Raw genomic sequence first — 19,615 nt, 5'->3', positions numbered from 1 at the left:
ACGCAGCCCCACCACTCTGGACCTCATCTACCAGCTGCACCCACACCTCTCTCCACAGAAATACCAATACCTGCTAATAGAGCTATGTCTTTTGCATTCCTTCGTCTTCTCACACTCATACCATTGTTACAACAGCTCATAATCTGAAAAATGTCCCATTTTATGACAGCCCAGTGTACAAAAAACAGGTAGAATTCTGAGTAATATTTAGCCATTTGCTTTTGTTTGGGAGAGTGCCATTACAGACATGGCCCTTCAGAATAGAAGGCATTTTCCTTTTCAACATATGAGTAATTGTCATCCCACCTCCGCAGCAAATCATTTGGGAAATAAACATTTGCACCATTTTGTCATTTATTTTTTCCCTTAACACATGTTTCGCAAATGTTACATTTTTTTGTTGTTTGTCCAATTGTGTGACGTTACTGATTGCATATGAGGCGTTTCAGGGCAGAGGTCTGTTCACACTGCTGGCAGATATAGGTCACTTCAAACATGAATGTGAACAGTCTAGGCAAACAGATCAGATCAGGGGAAAAAAATCAGAATTGAGCATTAAGCCCTGTAATGTGTGCATAGCCATCAGAAACCATCACCCCTGTCAGAGAAAATCTGAAAACAGTGACAAAGCATGCTGACAGATGATTGTCAGTGTAATGACTTTGTTAAGTCATACCTCCTATTAGATGCTGAAAATTGGGCTCACTGTGCCTGCGTGAGGGGGTTGGGACCGGCTATTGGACTGAAAAACAGCTTCTTCCTTCAGCCTACCTCCAGGCAGTGTTGTTGGTGAGCCACAGGCACAAACCTCATCTCTTTACCACTAACACATTTTTCAAAATTGTTTCTTGTCAAATACCTCTTAGCCCTGTGTGTTATTTTTTTGACACTTCTCTTTTCCCCTCGTTCTCAGCTGTGAATGGCAAAGTGAGAGCCCAAATCATTGTTTCTTTGAGGTGCAAACCTTCCCTCCCTGCATCCCTCACAGCAGCATATTACCTCCGGCCCACGTACAGCCGACTTTCTACTGCACAGTGCCCAGCAGGAAGCCACCGTTGACAGAGTACCAAGCCAGGTACACTGCTGAGGTAAGAGAGCTTTATTGAGTATGTGTGTGTAAGATGATCTTCAAACTCTAGCCCTTTGGCTTTTTCATTTTCCTGTATATTTGTCTCTCATTACCTTGTGTGTCTCCTCCCAGTGGGCCCAGCCTAAGATGCAGCAGTGTTACATTCACCATCATCATCCTTCATGTACCAAGATACTTGATCCTTCATGCTGAATCTCTTTTTTCTTTTGTCTCAATACACAGCAGATTACAAAAAAACTGTTTTATGTTTTGTGTCAAATATGATTAATGTTAAAAAGCACTGCTTCTTCATCCAGTCACCAGCACGTCTCAGGCCGAGAGGATTGCCACATGTGAAAAATCCCTCTTACTGTGGAAGCGGTCAAGGTATCTTGCCTCAGGGTACAGAAGCTGAGGATGAGTCATAGCACAGCAGTAAACCATCTGCTGGCAGGCACTTAAAGGGGACAGTAAAATGTGCCTCTTGTCATCCTATTGGGACGAGGTTCAAATGTGCACGCGGCAGTGCAGAGGTGGAATAAGTACTCAGATTCTTTAAGTAAAAAATGAAAATAAAACAAGGCAAAAGGGTAGGTGTTCATTTACAAATAAGTTGCAGCCTAAATGTATATGTCAACACACTACAGGGCGTTGCCATGGTGAAAATAGGAAGAAGTAAGACTTCTCTATGGTTGCTGTGTTTTTTTAACCATTCATTAATCAAGAAAATGAACATATCTCTGGTTGTATGATGCCAGTCACGTTCTTATCAGAGATAATCTGCTATGATGACCTTAGTTACCCTTTCAGTCATCCTACCAGATTGATTATGTTCTGCTCACCTTATCAGATTGTGACCTTCAGTGCATTCTGGGGTGGTTTGCAGCCCAGTGTGATGCAAACGAGATGAAAATCTCTACATTTCTTAATGCTCCTTTGCATTAAGGCACTTGAGGTGCTCATGCTTTCCCCTGGAGGTTGTCTCTTAATCACTAGCACAGTATTTACAGTCTGAGGAGTCTTTGTTTAGAGGTCAGTGCTGCTATCGTCCATGGGGGTTTCCTCCCTCTTCCTCTTTTTCTGAGGCTCCTCTTATTCCACGCTCTCCTCTTCCACAATGGGGAAGTAGCGCAACAATGACAGTATCCTGTGGCCATCATCAGTGTAGTCAGACACCCTGAATCAGCCCCTCGTCTCCTCTTCTACAGCACTGTAGGCTGTGGACACAACACTGTTGTACGGTTGAGCCTCCCACTCCAAAGGGAGGATGTCATTCCTCCGGTCTGCTTTCAGATCCGCTTTATGAAGTTTGATGAGGTGGACTGAGGCCCAAGGGAAGGAGGAGTGAGCAACATGGACAAAAATATTTCAATTATCAAAGAAAGTGATGATTAATACACATGATCATAGGAAAATGCATTTTCTTACCTTTTTCAAGGTTTACTAAAACCAAACAGTATCTTTTTTTTATCTTGTGACAGATTTAGGTCATTAATCTTCTATTTAAACATGAAAAACTGAACCCCATATCAAAGTATGATTAGACAGTAATACTGAATGATCTTGCCGCCCTACCTAAAGCCTGCAGGGGTCATCATGACTTGGTTTTGCCACCAGACAACAGCATGTAGCATTCTCCACTTTGTCATATTAATAAGTGAAAGGTGATCACAGGTCGTTTGTCCTGATATTTGCCATGGATGCAGACTAGACAGGTTCTCCGGTGAAGGGGCGTGGATGTTTACGCATGGACACTGAAAGGGTGGTGAGGTTTTCCATTATCAGACAACAGCTCCTCAAGTTGATTATGTTTGGTTTAACATTTTTCACCTTCCTAAATGCAAAGCAAGTTGTGTAACTTCAGTAAGGGACTTAATGACTTATCATTGGGTAAACTGAAGGACAGCTAATTAATGGAGCTTGTGTTGGGATTTTTTAGTTAAATTTCAGTCATGATTTTTAAGCCAACATGACAAAGTCCAGGTAAGTCCATTAAGTGCCCAGAAAATTTTCATGACAACTGGGCAAAATCCATGTGCACAATCTTTATGACACCATACACAGATAGCAGTGAGCCGTTCAGGTATCTCTTGACTCAGTGGCTGCTGTTGAAGACACTGATAACTGTGGTGTGTGCACACACTTACACTCACACAAATCTCCTAGACCACAGCTTATGTAGAATGTTTCAGAATGAGGAAACTAAGCTTAATGATGAGTAAGAGGGGCCATGAAAGAAAAAAAGGCTTAGTATATATGATAGCTATCACAGAGATAACCGTCTGTGGAGGCCTAAAATGTCTGCAAGTTATGTATTTGTTTCTTTGTAATATGAGAACACCCAAGTCGATCTAATACATTTCCATAAAAAAAGTTAATTTACAATAATCCTACCTGCATACCTGTTAAGATGAAGACAATCCCATCAGCTTCAGCTGTAGTTTGTGTTTAGTGCTTAAGAGCAAATGGTAGCATAGTATGCTAAACTAACAGTGAACATCTGCATGCTAGCATTTAGCTGAAAGCATTACTTTTAGCTTTACAGAGCTGCTAGCATGGCTGTAGACTATCAACTACAACATTTACAACATTTTTACGTGTCCTCTGCCTCTGTGTACATAATCCAACCAACTGCTGGTTACCTCTTACTGGGTGAGATCTTGAGCTCTATAAAATAATTTTTTAGTTGAAATCAGTTCTCAACACTGATGTTTCTGCATTTACGATTACAGACACTGGCCCAGGGCCTTACTTTGGCCACTCAAGGCAATCTGGAAAAAGCAGTCTTGTCTATATTATAATGCATTTGGTGTGAAGATATAATTAATTCGTCACTGGTAATTTAATAGAGCTGTGTGTGCTTGTGTGTTAAATTAAAGAACAACATGGCAGTGTCTTCACCGTCATTAATACTGACCAAAAAGTATGGGCTTATCAGGGTTCTTGTCCAGTATCTATCAAAATGTGACAAAAGAGTAACAGAGCATTTGTCTTTAACATCTTTATTCATCTTTTTTCATTATTTTTATTTGTATTGAAATTCATACTCTTTGTGTCTTCTGGACCTTTATTTTTTTAACGGCTTCTGTCAGCTAACGCGTCTAAACAAAAATCACCAAAAATGATTTCATGTTGTACAATCCACCTGGCGGACATTCCTATTGGCTTCACCAGGGTGCCATTCCACAGCTGTGGTCCAACACTGTGCGAGGAAGTTCCATTTTTAACCAAGATTTTACTGTTTCTAACTGCACGGTTTAAGAACACACTTGAGTACTTGTTAGGCTGAACATCAGATGAGCTGCATGGATGTAAAGAAGTGCGTTCACCTGTCAGACACTAATTATTTTAATGAAGTACAAGTGCACAAGTGTCTACTTAACAGCAATACAGTAAAATACACAAGACATTATTGTCACTGTTGTCACCACAAATGAACAGCGGCATGAAGAACATTAATGTTCGGATCACAAGATGACAATACTGCCTCTGCATTTTCAACCCAAGATGGCTGAGAACTTGAAAAACTGACTAAATAATTCATGATTACTGTTGATCAGAATCTGGGTTTCCTAAAAAGCATCTTCACATATACAACTTCTTACTGGTTCATAACCTAACAGATATTACACTTGCACTACGAGTTGATGCTTCAGGGAAAGCCAGACCACAACAAAGATTCACGGTTAAAAAAAAAAAAAAAACAGGAACTTCCTCAAAGACGTCAATCTACAAAGAGGAACAGCAAGGAAGCCCTACGGTCTGCCATGTGTTCCATACTGCTTTATCCTGATTGGCTGTGACAATATTGTTTCCTCACTTTTCCTCCTGCAAACAGGACTGAATGGACACCGCAGGTTACTGTACCCAGAAGAGACACAAAACGCCTCGTCCTCAAAAACATGGAGAAAAAAAAAAAGAAAATAAGAGGAGGAGAGGCTATTTGAAAACCTGATTTGGATATGGACACTTGATCTGATGCCGGACAAACCAAGTTGCTCCGGCAGAAAGAGGCAGTGACTGTGTTCCAGACCAAATACTCCCCTGTAACAAGGTTGTTCACTTCACCCAATAAATCCAAATTGAACTAAAGGATGAAACCATGAACAAAAAAAAGGAGAAGAAAGTTCTTTAAGGTTCAAAAGTCTTGACTGTCCCTAAATAATATTTTTCTTGCTTAACTCGACTTGTTGCATGATTGAAATTCACACCTCTGTTCTAATAAACTGGACAAAAGATAAACATGGACTTCCACATAAAATGGGAAAATAACTTCATGATTACACCTGTCCATGTCTGTTAGGATCACTTAGAAAACAAGTGTGCAGGGAGGGTGGGGTCTGTATTTGGTTTGGAACGGAGCCGCAGCAGATACAAATAAGAACCCGCATTTCTAGATGCACAAGATTCTGTGATGTGATGACATCACAGGAGCAAACGTTAACGGGTTGGACTGACCGTGATGACGGAACAGAGCAGCTGCAGAAACCCATCGAGTCCCCTGAAATGTTAGTCGTTCTCTAACCACACTGTCATGGAAACCCTCGACCTACAGATGATGTTTTGCAAATTTGACAGCACACAAATTAACAAGAATGTGAAGTCATTTTAAAGTTAATTAGATGTTTTGGATTGACGTTTTTGTCCTGGCATCACTCCTTGGTAGCTGCCTCAGTTCCAAAGTGACATCAATGAGATCTGCATACTCTGTAAACGTCAACACTGTCATCTGAAATGCAATGATGAGCTAACGCCCGCAGCAGGGCGGTGCTGGTATTACACCCCTCCCCCACCCCTGTTCCCAATGTCCCTCAGTTTACAAGAAACAAACAGGAAATAAAAAGATAAAAGAAAAAGAAAGACAGAAAAAGAAATCCCCCCACCCCCCAACTGGGCCTGCCAGCACGCCATTGACTTCAAGTGTGTAGGAGTGTGTGCATGTGTGCGTGTGTGTGTGTGTGTGACAATCAGTGTGTGTGCGGTCAAGGCCGCCAGAGTCTCTGAGAATATGTGAGCACTGGTGTTTGTCTGTGTGTGTGCGCGTGGAGGCTCCATGGGGGTGAGGGGGACTCCTAGTATTTCTTCCCCGGGATGAACTCCTTTGCCTCGGGATTCAAGACGCTCTTCCTCTGCAGAAAAAAAGACATGGAACAAGAGTAAGGGCTTATTCCTTTGAACCTGAACTCTTGCAGTGTTCATCAATTTCTAAGTGAGCGTCTCTGTTGTGAAACTGGATGCATCTCTGACTCACCGCCACTTCCTCCAGGTTGCTGTGGTGATCGCTGACGGACAGGCCGTTGAGCTGCTGCTGCAGCTGCCCCACCCCCTGGTTGTTGAGGTCACGTGAAGGGATGAACCAATCCTGGTCCTCCTCCTCCAGCATTTCCTGGAAGCAGCGCTCCAAGAACTCCTGCTCCAACAGCTCCTCTTCCACCTGGGAGATGACGCGGGAGAGAATAAAGAGACAGAGAGGTGAGTGACATGTGCAAGGGCACAGAAATTGGCAGGAAAAAAGAGCATGGGATAGATGGACAGCAGGAGGCATATATATATATATGAGAGATTATTTGCGCGACAAGTAGGTGGAAGGTTTCCCCAAAGAGAAATATTCTCAGAAATGTGGTGGCATTAAAATACATGACTCATCCAGGCAAGCTCGAGAAACAGACTGAGAGGTCTAGAGACAGCTGAAGGGGCAGTGAATATTGGAAGAAGATGGATTTTGAGAGGAGGTGGGGGGGGGGGGGGGGTTACACACATTTCTACCTATACATCACTAACCAGTAACTTAAGTGAAAGAAAACTCAAGAAAAATTAAATTGTGGGTGGATATCAGTCTGACCTGAGAACCTCCATCAGGATAGCGAGGAAAACATGAAGGAGGGTGCAGAATGAGATGGCAGAGCAAAATGTACAGGGAGCTTCACTGAGGTTAGAGAGACAGGAGAGCGGGACAGCAGGAAGGAAACGGAGGGGGGAGTGAGGACATATAGGAAATGGCAAATAAGCAAAAAGGACAAGTGGTATGGAGTGAAGGATGAGAAGTAATTCAGTGGCAGATTCCTGAAATTCTCATTAATCTAGGCAACATAGCAAAGAGCACAATGTGATGTGGGGTCACAATCTAGGAAAGCAGGTGCAAGAAGGAGGGATGTTAACATTTTAAATTCCAACACTTAGCAGGCTCTGCTAATAAAAATGCAGGAGGCTTTGTTGGTGTGGGCATGCTGCTGCAGGTGCTGGTGGGAAGATGAAATATGATCCAGAGCGAAAGGGGGGCCCTGGTGCCTGATCATGCTTGGTATAAGGAGCCAACCATGAACATCAGCTTCCCCAGTTTAACTCTCTTTGCCATTCGCTATCTCTCTTTCCCAAAAATACTTTAAAAATAATAAACTATGGACAACCCGATAGCTGGGTGGTTTTGGTTAGGGTGCATACCACATGGGGCAAAGGCCCAAAGCAGTGAGTCCCAGCTGTCTCTCTCCATTATCAAATAAAGGCATAAAATGTCCCAAAAATATCACAAAATAACAATCCCTTGAATTTGATTTTGAAAGAACTGACCAAAATATGTACCAAGTGGCACATTTAGCAGCTGACAAATGCCTGGAAAAACCATATATGGAAGACACTGTTTCTAATTGACTTTAAACTTATCCTTGGCATTTCCTAGTTGGCCAGCACAGGCAGATGTTGGTCGGAATGCGACCTTCAGGGTGGCGTCCAAGTCAAAATATGAAGTCTGATATTGAGACAGAGCACATAATACCAGCACTTTTGCTTTGATGAAACTAATCATGTCCCCCGGCTGAATTTTCCAAGATGATGCCGTGTTTGAAGGAAGAAGATGATTATGGCATGAGGGAATGTATGTGTGTGTGGGGACAGAGGCCAAATAAAAAGAAGGAATGAGAGTAGGAAGAGACTGCGAGGGACAAACACATCGAGTCTCTGTATCTCAGTCTCTCGGTCTCTAAAATCAGTTGGAAATTAGAAATCAGAGTTAAAATAGTGTGAGCACCCACCTGTCTGTTATACTCTTCTTCATTCTCCATCCACATGTACTCAGCGAATGGGTTGGCATCGCTGCCCTCTCCTGCGTGCCCATTAGCCACTGGCTCCTTTCCCTCCTTGCCCGGAGCTCCTCCTCCCGGTGTCTTGGCCACCTCTGGACCGCTCATCTCAGCCGGTTCTGCACAGGAAAACAGCAACTTTTAGGTAAACCACAAAAACTCTTCATTAAACTTCAGCTCTGGACTTCATTGTGGTAAATATATATATTCAAAAAGACATGCTTAAAGTATTTTGGGCCCCCAAAAACAAATGAAACACGAGCAAACTTCCTCATTTTGTTCTATTCTTGAAGCCAGATAACTTTGACTCTTCTCCCATTATTTAACCCGCAGCTGGGTCTTATTGTCTGTTAAATTTACATTATCTCATCTGAATTGAGGCTCTGACGTTTCAGCCTGGGATCCAAATTGAACAAATCAGCGACATCTCGGTTTCATTTTAGGTACAGCTGAAAAATTGCTCCTACGGGTAAAAAAAGTCTTCATGGAGTCTCAGTGCTCATAAACAACAAAACCATAAAACAACTATTTTCCCTATCTCATAATCTGAAGAATAAGAGACAGACTGAAAACTGCATCACCAGCTGGGACGGATCCTGCTCTCCAAAACTACTCTGTGATATCTAAAAATGTTCCTACAGCAAACAACTAAATGAGACCGAGAGCTTAAGAGAGTTGTTGGCATTTTACGACTCCAATCAATCGCTTTTCAGGTTGGCGAATTGCAGTGCTGCGGTAAAAGGCCACAGTGTGTTATTTTTAACAAGGAAAATACACACAGGCCCAGGCTGACATCATGAAGAGAAACAGCGACATTCCCATGCAAACAAACACCCAGGGTGTTAAATCAGTTGGATTATACTAATAAAAAGAGAAAATACAGCACGATGTCAGCTTCCTCATTTCCATACAGAGTTTAGTTAGAGTCAAATCTACAGCAAGAACAGCAAAACCAGGAATGTAACAGAATAAATGTCAGAGAAAAGCACAAGTTAGAGCAGCGTCAGGAGAGAAAAGTTACAGTAAATCAGTGAGTCAAACATAATAGTGCTGTATGTTGCAATGCAGGTGTTACACTCACACTCACACACACCTGTCCAGCTGCCTTCAGATGACTGATTAAACAGAAGGCAAAATATATCACTGAGTAAAAAATTAAAATGCAGTTGAAAAATCAATCTTTGGGTTCAGTACATGTGTTTTACGGATGTTCTTGCTACAGTGCCAGTGGTATTTCTTTGGTACTCTTAACGCTGAGCATTATGCAGCTTAGAAAGTAATTTTGAGTGCTTATGTCACTGACAAGTATTCTATACTGCACATTTTGCGCTTGAACTTTTCAATCGAATGATTTAAATACTTGCTGAGTGACGCTTTAATGAAAGCACACCTGGTTGTCAGACATCTAAGTACAAAGAGCCAGCATCATCTACATGAAAGGGCCCTGACACACCAAGTTGACAGTCAGCCATTGGTCAATGTCAGGCCGCTGATGAGTGCCTGTTGCTCTAGTTTTGGTGGTGCATCCTGCACCGCTGGCCATCGCCTGATTTTTTTTAGCCAATTGAGCTTGGAGAATTGGCATCTGAGACACCAGAGCCCATTGGTAAGTGAAATCAACTCAAGTCAAGAAAGAACGAATTAAAAAAAAAAAAATTATATTAGGTTAGATTTTTTTTCAGCCACTGAGCTCTTTAGCAGAAACGGTTTAAAATGGTTTGTGTTATTGTTCGTTAGCGCACGGTGAATATGCTTTGTTCTTTCAACATCAGGTTGTGTCGTTAACTGGCTAACTAGGCTCTTGAATACGTCCTGTCTGTCTTCCGGTTTCCCTTTTTGAATGACGCATACAGACTACCGCCACCTGCTGGTATGAAGTTATTCCCTCTCTCACGCAGGTGCTAGTACGTGCTAGTTGGCCACTGGCTTTAGTCTTTGCTGTGTGTTGTAAGTGCAATTTTTTGGCGACACAGGCAACATAACAGTCCGCCTTCGTTGCCACTAGTTCTTTGATGCCAGGTTTAGTGTGTCTGGGCCTTAAATGAACTTCCATCCTGTTTCACTTCTTCTCCTTCCTTTGCACTGGGTGTCACAATACCTTCTACTTTCTGCCACACACGACATATCTATGCTTAAAAAAGGTAGTTCACATTGCAACAGGAATTCATGACACCATCTAAAATGCCATATCATAAGTATTCTAGAGTCAAATAAGGAGAAAATGGCAATTAAACATCATTATTTGTGCTTCCCTACTTTTGGAACGCAGAACTCCTGCTCTCATGAGAAATGCCCACTGTAATGACATAATCCTCAGACTGCCAGCCAGCTCTAACAGACGTGTCATGACTCAACTGCGGCCTCTCAGTGGGGAGAGAGGGGGGGGAAAAAAGGGACAGCAATGATCTCAACCAAGCCGCACACACAGCCCCAGGGTCAGCCCGATGCACACACACTATGGCAATGTTTGCCTTGCGGGGTCCGACTCCCAGCAGCTTCACTCATATAATAAAAACCTGATTTACAGGACATAATGTTACGTTGACACAGATTCCTGCTATTTCGGCCTTGGTCAGTGTAACAAAATCAACAAAGGAGAGCTGAGTCCAACCCGAGGCAGACTGCCACTGACAGTACACAGTGACAGCACGGACACACTGTTCTTTAGGAGTTCAAACAAACACGTATAATCTAAGTAGGTTAGTAGACTAAGAGGAGGTGTGTCTGCCTGGCTCAAAGCTGTCAGTGTTTCTGTCTACCTGTGGAAGCAGTTTAATTATGCAGTGCAGAGATTACACGAGATGTCAGCTATGAAGGCAAATAACACTCAGGGAGGGAGCATGTGAGAGGGCAAGATAGAACGTTTTGTAAAAGAATACGACAGGCCTAAATTTAATTCTGCACTTGCTGAGCAAGGCGCCAGCAGAGTTTGAAGTCTGCATGTGAGTGTGCCACTGTGTTCAAATCACTTTTACTGCAGTCTACAACGTGTCATTGAACAACAAAATCTTTCAACATCGATTGCCACAGTTTACCGGACAGTTCAAACAAATGCACAACACTGAAGATGTGCAGCATTTAATTAAATATATTAGGCATGGGAGTAAGAAAAACAAGACAGGCAACAATGAAGTTTACACCAGAGGTCTATCTATATATCTATATAGCAAAATGTCCTTTATAAATGGATGAAATTATAGTTAAAAATATGATTCAAGTCACTCATGAAGCAAACATGCCAAACTACTTTCTGGTTCCAGCTCCTGTCAAAGAAGTTTTGCTGCTATTCTGTTTTATATGATAATTTTCTGACATTAGATACATTCTCTATCTGAAAAAAAAAATCCACTTTGCATCTCCGTTTGAAACATGTCTTAAAAGAAGTATGAAATTCATAAAGCCAAAAGTCATCAGGGGAATCCCCACCCTACTAATCAATTCCAACAATTAACTCACTGCAAACATGCCTCTACTTGGACAAGGCAGGAGTGCACGGCGGGTCAATCGGCATGAATAAGGAAAGGTGGGGACAGCGCGCACTGTGCCACGTACGGCATGTAGCACTTAATATGTTCACGTTGCATAACCATGTGTTCGTCACCATGTAATATTTAGTTAGCGGAGCCCAGCATCCTCCATGCCTGCAAGCAGAGTGTGATTTGATCCGATTTGATGAGGGTGATGGATAAACAAAGGAAAGGTAAAATGCTGCTCTGCCTTGATTATGCATTTCTTCACTGCAGATCTTTAAGATGAACTCTATATTTTCCTCCTCTTAGCATAAAATAATGTCTCCTTGGGTTTACATATTTGTTTTATGTATGAGGAGTGGATTACATATTTTAAATGACATTAATTGGAGGTGTACCTCTGTTAAAAAAATGTCACTATTAAAATGTTATTTTGCAAGTATTTTAATAAGCCAATAATCCATTAATTCATCACACAAATTAATCAAAATTCACTGATTCCAGCAGCTTTTGTATAAATTAAATACTTTTGAGTGTCAAAACATTAGAAGCAAAACCTTGGAAAACAATGCTGGACATTTATTTTGCTTTAGTCTGCCACTTCACAGGTTAGGGGTTGCTTGATTAGTCCTTGAATTTATAATGCAAAAAAGCCAAACATATAATAATTCTACTTTGTCAAAAGGAAATATTTGCTATTTTTCTTAGGTTTTGGACTGTTGGACAAAGAAATATGAGATTTGACAATATCACTGTAGGCTCTGGACAACTGTGATGGACACTTTTCACACAGATTGTCGTTTTACAGACTAAGCAGTTACCCAAGAAATAACAGTTGCATTATTAAATTGATAATGAAGACGATTCTTGGTAGCAGCCCTAAAATATAAACCAGTACAAACAGTAAAAGACATGTCTCCAAGTCAACTCATTCATCCCAATTGTAAACAGCTTGTAAACTGGTTGGATAACAACAAAATCAGGTAACGCCATACAAAGGAACAGTTTTGTAAGGTCAAAAGATTAAACTCCACGCGTGGATATGTCTGGTCAGGTGTTTACAAATCATTTGTTTTTAGAGGAGACTTTGAGTACCTGCACGTGAAGAAAAAAAACTTAAAAAAAAAAAAAAAAATCTCCAACAGAGATCCAACATGGAGCAGGAAAAAAAAACTAGAGAACACGAGAAAGCGAAGAAATGTTAATGCAACTCCGTCAACTGTTCATAATATGTGCTTTGAATCCGACAGAGTAAAACGCTTCATAACACATTATGTAATGTAACAGTTAGTGTACTGTGTGTAATGGGAGCTGTGTCGTCGTAGCGTATAGCATGCTAACGCCTTCTGAGAGCTAACGGGCTCAACCAGGTGTCCGGGCCTACCTGGAAAGTTGGTAAAGGGATTGGACGGTTTTAGCCGAGGTAATGCTAAGTGGCTAGTTTCCCGTAGCTGCAAATAGATGGATACACATAGCTGGGCTGTCAATGGACGGGCCTAAGGTGAAAGCTATCCCAGTAACAACAAAGGGTAGCGGACTGGGTGGCTATAAGCAGTTATTTCCAGTATAGTCGTTGCGTGATTTTGCCTGAAAACAGCTAAAATGCAAACAATTAACCAAACGCAAACGACGTTGTACGCTTTTACAACACGTTAACCACACACCGAGGTCAAAGTCCGCTCCCGTTAAGATGCTTGAGGCCAAACAAAGTCGGCTGCTCCGCTATCAGCTAGCACGCTGCTACAGCATGGCAGCATCACTGAAGCAGGTCAACATAACAAGCCTCCGCTCCGGGGACTGCAACAGCTTCACACACACACAATACATGACATGACAAGCTTTTAAAAGTTACCTGGCATTGTGCTCTCGGTGTTCTCCTCGAAGTGTAACGTGACACAAAGTTATATTAACTGCACAGCGAAGAGTGCGTGTTCGTCGTTTCTCCAGTGGGGATTACTCTGTGCTGCGATGCAACGTAGCTCAAGTTAGCTAAATCCTGTTAGCCACCTTGCTAGCGTTAGAAAGCTGGGTCGGTCACGTGGTCTGCTGCTGCATTCGCGTTCTCTCGGGAATGTGGGAATTACGAGCAGATTTCACATGAAAGCAATGCTAAAAATGTGAAAAATGCCTTTTATAACTTCCAGCAACCCAAGGTAACATCTTTGCATGTCTTGTTTTAACCGATCAATTGTCCTAACCCATAAAAAAGTCAGCATACAATGATATAAACAGGAAAAAACTGAAAATCATCACATTATATTGTTTTTCTGCTTGATAGACTACTTCAGTGATTCATAAATGAACTGATTCATAGTTCTAGTTCTAGACTTGAGCAAACTGTGATTAAAAAACTAACAAAATTCTTGTATTCTACTGATAACAGTATAAAGAGTTTGATCTCATGCACCAGTGCTTTGAGTGTTTGATGTGTGTTAATATGGAAATATAATATTACGTATATATATATATATATATATATATATATATATATATAATATCATGAGCTATATGGATATTGGAAAATGCTTGTTGATACGGGGATTTCAATCATGTCTAACAGCCCTAACTCAGATGTCAGAATCCATCTGAATATTGACGTGGGCAAATAACAATTTTCAGAACATGCAGCTTTCTGTGTGAAGGATAAACAGCATTACCACTCACAAATATTAGTACATACAGCCCAGGTAAACAGTGCATGTGGGGTGCAAATGAAAAACAAACTGACCCAAAGTGCAGTCAGAAAGAACTGATGTTTCTTTATAGTGCAAAAACAAAAGAATATTATGCACAGAAACAGACGTGGCCCGGATATGCAAGCCGCTACACCACAACATCTGGTTGTGAACCACCACAGTATTTCCATTCCTATTCCTCCCTAGGGGCTAGCAGTGCGTGATTGATGGATCCCAAGACTGAGGAAATCCAGAAGAAGATCCAGCTCTGATAAACTCAAGCAGAAAAAACACTGTAAATCACTGACCCTCATTCCTTTACTGTCCGGTCTGATTGGATAAAAGCCTGTCTTTTTTATCTGTTAACAGAAATGTTGCAAATGTGGATCTTGGCTTGTTTTTTTCTCCCCTGTCCTATTTATTTGACAAATATTACAACACAAATAAACACCACCTGCATTGGACTATCACAGACTGAAATATATATTTCTTTCTTCCCTGGTTAGAAGTCCCTGTAGTTAATGTCTTTAGTTACGCTAATTGAGCAACTGACAGTGGCTGAGATTGTGGTTGCCTAGCAGCAAACAAGGGACAATCATTGTGTTTTACTATCAGTTAAGAAAAGTGATTATCCTGTTTTGAATCGAGCAAAGCACATCCACTGTGACCTCCACACATATAGTTCACAGTTATACACTGAAGAAATGATTGCAGTAAATAGCTCAAGGCCACGAGTTTATTCATTTTGCCGCAATGACTGCTCAGTCGTGACATCTGATGATAACTCCATGGCCTGTACACTCAGCTACCAATTTATGTGAGACACTTAACAAAAAAATAACCAACTCTGCAGTACATGATCCCTCATAACCGTTATAATGTTCAGATTTTGTTAAGGCTATTTTAGAGAGTTGTTGCTTACATTTTAAGGTCATTTTGGAGAATGTAGTTTGTAGTGCTGTTGCACTATACTGCATTATACTGAGATGGGTTCCCACTATTTGCCATGTATGCCTATATCAATGAGGGTAGACTAACAACTCTCATACAAATGCATTTCAACAGCACCAAAATGCCATAAAGTTGAATCATCGCCCCTCTAAACACATTACAAACTTCCTGAAGGCAAGATTTGCTGTAGGACCGTTGTATTAGACTACATTTGTTTTAGCCCGGTGTGCCTAATAAACTGACAACTGAGTATGTGACACTACTTGTCCATACAAATAGCCCAAAATCCCAAACTATTCCATTTTGAATTATACATAACAGAGAAAAGCAACAAACCCTCAGATTTACAGCTGGAGCCCGTTAGTGTTTGGCATTTTGCTTGAAAAGTGACTTAAACAGTAAATCATTTATCAAAACTGTTACCAATACATTTTCTTTTGATCAACTAATCCCCTGGCTCCCAGCATTGAGGGTCTGGTGGTTCTCCTGAGGAGTCAGAAGATACATGTGGACATCTTCTGCACAAGTTATGCTTATATTTGACACTTTTCACCAAACTTTCCTGCTATATTATAACATATTGGATAGCTTTTCCTCTTCACGCGTATAAAAGCTTCCTAGTTGCAACATACCACAAGGTTTTATCAGTTGTTGGTTGAGCTGTTTGCAACTCAGGGACATGTGCAACCCCAAGGCCAAGGGTCATACACCACAAAGCAAGGGCATAGGTTTTACTTCTGTATTAATTTATGCCTTTTCTGCATCAGTTTATGGTATAAATGTCTTGAATTTTGAATCCACACATATCCTCTGCAAATGTCATGCACATGTTTTAAATATTGAGGATGATGTGTCCTCCCCGAAATCTATATCTGTGCCACAAAGGTTGAAAACCAATGAACCAATCGATTAACTTCATCGTTTCAACACTGCACGTCACAGTTACGTTGACGGGCGAAAATCGGAGCTTGCTATGGGTACCTGAACGCAGCATGTGAACAAACATCCCCTCAAGCTCCGCCACACCACCGCTACACTTTTTAGTCTGCTCCAAAACACAAATGCCTGCGTGGCTTCGGAAATAAAAGTATTTCTGACGATTGATAACAAATAACCAACACTTTCGTTGACTTTTTATGTGGGGGACTAAATTATTATCATGATGAACAACAGAAAATTAACTCATGAGATGTTATTCGAGTCAGTGTGTGTAATGTAATATCATATGTAGTGTGTTACTGGTCTAAAGAAAGATACAGATCCAACATTTGAAGACTTCATATATTCACGAACTTGGGCTCCAGTGTTGCAATCTACCACAATGCAACTCATGCAGGAGAAGATTCTCAAGTTTGTTTGCCACATTTTCATCATATTTGTGAAAGTTTTTTCTTCTTTTCAGATTGACACATGAAGGCTGATGGTACAAACCCCTAAGTAATGTTAGCCATGGCACTGCTGCAAGTTATTGAGAAAGAGGCGCTTACAATGAACCCAACATGAGTTAATTGCTGTTAAATCAACATTTAGAGCCGGTTAGCGGTTCTTGCTTCTCCCTTTTTCTGTCTTTCTTTATGTTTTGAAGCAAACAGCTAGCTCCCCCCTTTACTCCACCAATAACAACAGACTCACCACAACTTCAAGTGCAGATGGGGGGAATCAGCAAACCAGCTGTCGGGGGAAAATGGCTCTTTTCCGGTCCCGGACGTCACAGAAAACCCGCACAATAAAGAAATTCCTCCAATAATCTCCAACACGCTAAATAAACACGTGTCTCCTTTGTCAGTTTGTTCGCGTTGTCGGCTAAAAAACGGGTAAATCCACTGTTTCTCTGCCGAAACGTCGAGGGGGGAAAACGTTGTGTCGTGGGTTGCGTTTGTCCAGCTGTACACTTCAGTCATTGGTTGGAATCTACGTCAGTCAACGTTTCCTAGCAATGCTATTGGCTCAGACGAACACACGCCCCGCCCCACCCCTCAATTCATGTAAGTAAACAAAATATAACCCATTTTTCTCGCTGCTCCTTTTTTGTAATCAATATGACTAGTTAATATTTGACAACGTGGCGGTTTTAACCAGGTCGGACTCTTCTTTAGCAGACGAGGCTGTGGTTTTATGTTTTTTAAGGCTGTTAAGGAAGACAAAGCAAGAAGAAAGGAAGAGAGTAAAAGTACAACAGATGAAAGCTTTTCATAATAGTGTGAGCAGGGGCGTGCAAATGGTTTTTGGGGGCGTTTGTGGATGATCAATTACATTGGAGTTAGGCCTACATCTGTTTCTCAGAATTATAAACATTAAGAAGTGTTTGTTTTTACTGGATTCTTGAAATATCCCCACAGCAATGTATTGTAAATTATTCACAACATGCACACAAACACAGTATTGTGTTTGTTTCATCATTGATCACTGACTGCCACGAGTCAAAAGAAGCTCTAAAAGTTCAAGGCTGGTGCAGATCATGTGAAGAGAGAACCTGAAGTCACACACGTGGTTCGCTCACAGATAAGTCATTATGTATGGCCGAACTAATAAATTCAGGTGATCTAGACATTCCTGGAGTATGCTGGAATTTATTTTTGTTTTGTTTTTACATGATTGTGTATGAAAAATATAAATGATGGAAAGCAACATCAGTATAGACAACTAACTATTACAGTTGCCACACAAATTGAGCAATGGCATTGTCAATTTGTAGGACCCATCTTTGGAGGGAATTGTTGTTGTGCTGTTTTCTATCAAGGCTGAAGAGTCCTTGAGGGTTATAGAAATGCCTCTAGAAATGCAGTAAGTGTTATTAAACAACCTTCTCGTCACTGGATATTTATATTTTTTTAGAAAAATACAAGTTCAGCTCTGTGACGCAAATGTATTCACAGTACATGAGAAGGATGATCAAAGGTTAAGGTGAGATTAACAAACAGCACCTGAATATGATGTTTTGCAGTGATGCTGTGAGGGTTAGGTGTGCTCGTTGACTCCTTATTAAGAATGGTTATGTTATTAGGAGTGTCAGTGGCTTAGTGGTAGAGCAGGCGCAGATTTTGTGCAGAAAACAGTCCAAATTTACCATTTAGATTATATTTTTTAAAGGTTTAATATCCCTCTGATGATACAGCAAAGCCTTAATGTTAACACTGTGTAAATCTGAAGAAATTGGGTGTAATCATTTCCAAAAACCTTTTAAAAATGTGCCCTCCCATTGGTTACAGCTTTAAGCTAAAGATAAAGACAACCCACAGAAAGCAAGACAACATGATTATAGACCTTTTTAGGATGTTATCTGCCAATTAAAAGGCTATTATCTGTAGTTCATAGATATGAGCCTCATAGATATGGGTCAGTAAGGGCCTGCTACACCTACTGGTAGGTTCAGTAGGCAGTCATCAGCACATTCAATGGCCATTATTAGGCTTCACTTTTACTTTTACTTTACTTTAGGCACCAAAATAATGTGGTTAGGTTTAGAGAAATAAAGTTTCATGTGGAGCTCAAACTGCAGTGTCCTAAGTGAAAATCCTGCATTTAACCCATCCACCACCCCTCCCTACATGTGGACTTCCTAGGACATGGAGGAAAGTCCCATGAAAGCCCTTTCTATCAGAAAGTTGCACTAACCCAAACAGCTAAACTGGCAGATTTTTTTTTCTGTGTGTTGACAGTGTTAAAGAGCTGACAATGTTTTTAATAATGAAAATGCTGTTCTGAATCAGAAACACTGTTTGGCATAAATAACATGATGACAGTGACATGTATGTTGGTGTATGCAGAGAGATGTATACTGTTTCAGACTCTATCTAACATAACAGTGCATTCAAAATGCAGATTTTAAGCCCATGCTGACAATGATAGTTAGATAGAAAATAGTAGTAAATTGTACATTTGTTCTTAAAATGGTCATTAACCTATTAGTAGCACACATAGATAACTGAGGCCATGTTCCTCATTAGCTTCCTGGCACTTAAACACTACTTTTTCTAATAAGGTTGAACAGCCATACCTATTTAAAGAGTCCATGGCTCATTTGCGCAATTATCAACCCATGATTACAACTTTCACCTGTTTCAACCCAGCTGTCATCTCAAAAGCTAAAAGAGAGGAGATGTTCCAGGTCAGCAGTAAATTAGAGGGTGCATTACCCTAAAATCACAGAGGAGGGCGACTGTAACACACAGTGTGGTTATTGGGCAGTATGATGTGTCCCCTGGAAGAAAGATCATTATTGTGCTGTCGATGTAGATCGAAGTTGTGCAGCAGAAACCTTGGACATAAATACTACACCCTGATCCAATTCCCACCCCTGTAGCTGCTACTGCCTGTTGAAGTGGAGACTAATTAAATAAGGGATATAATGTTTTGCCATAAAACATTAAAGTG

The 19,615-nt window shown here is 41.0% G+C and overlaps 1 protein-coding gene across 2 annotated transcripts; it reads right to left on the bottom strand.

Annotated features, from left to right (window-relative positions):
* Window positions 1-4,055: 4,055 nt before the first annotated feature.
* Window positions 4,056-17,115, bottom strand: paip2b (poly(A) binding protein interacting protein 2B). Of its 2 annotated transcripts, none has more exons than XM_033610167.2 (4): window positions 16,874-17,115; window positions 8,098-8,264; window positions 6,321-6,503; window positions 4,056-6,198 (listed from the first exon to the last, which is right to left on the bottom strand). In XM_033610167.2, exons 2-4 carry the CDS (start codon window positions 8,251-8,253, stop codon window positions 6,142-6,144), a joined length of 396 nt encoding a protein of 131 aa, XP_033466058.1. In that variant the 5' UTR covers window positions 8,254-8,264; window positions 16,874-17,115; the 3' UTR covers window positions 4,056-6,141. The 2 variants fall into 2 exon arrangements, with proteins under 2 accessions (XP_033466058.1, XP_033466057.1); XM_033610166.2 differs by lacking the exon at window positions 16,874-17,115 and adding an exon at window positions 13,468-13,609.
* Window positions 17,116-19,615: the final 2,500 nt, after the last annotated feature.

The sequence above is a fragment of the Epinephelus lanceolatus genome, chromosome 22 (assembly GCF_041903045.1).
Source record: "Epinephelus lanceolatus isolate andai-2023 chromosome 22, ASM4190304v1, whole genome shotgun sequence".
NCBI classification, from domain to species: Eukaryota; Metazoa; Chordata; class Actinopteri; order Perciformes; family Serranidae; genus Epinephelus; species Epinephelus lanceolatus.
This window is presented reverse-complemented; position numbering and strand designations above follow the sequence as displayed.

Coding starts and splice junctions, on each gene's coding strand:
- paip2b (XM_033610166.2), bottom strand. Junction 6,504..8,097: donor AAGAAGAGTATAACAGACAG/GTGGGTGCTCAC, acceptor GTCATCTCCCAG/GTGGAAGAGGAGCTGTTGGA. Junction 6,199..6,320: donor GCAACCTGGAGGAAGTGGCG/GTGAGTCAGAGA, acceptor TTTTTTCTGCAG/AGGAAGAGCGTCTTGAATCC.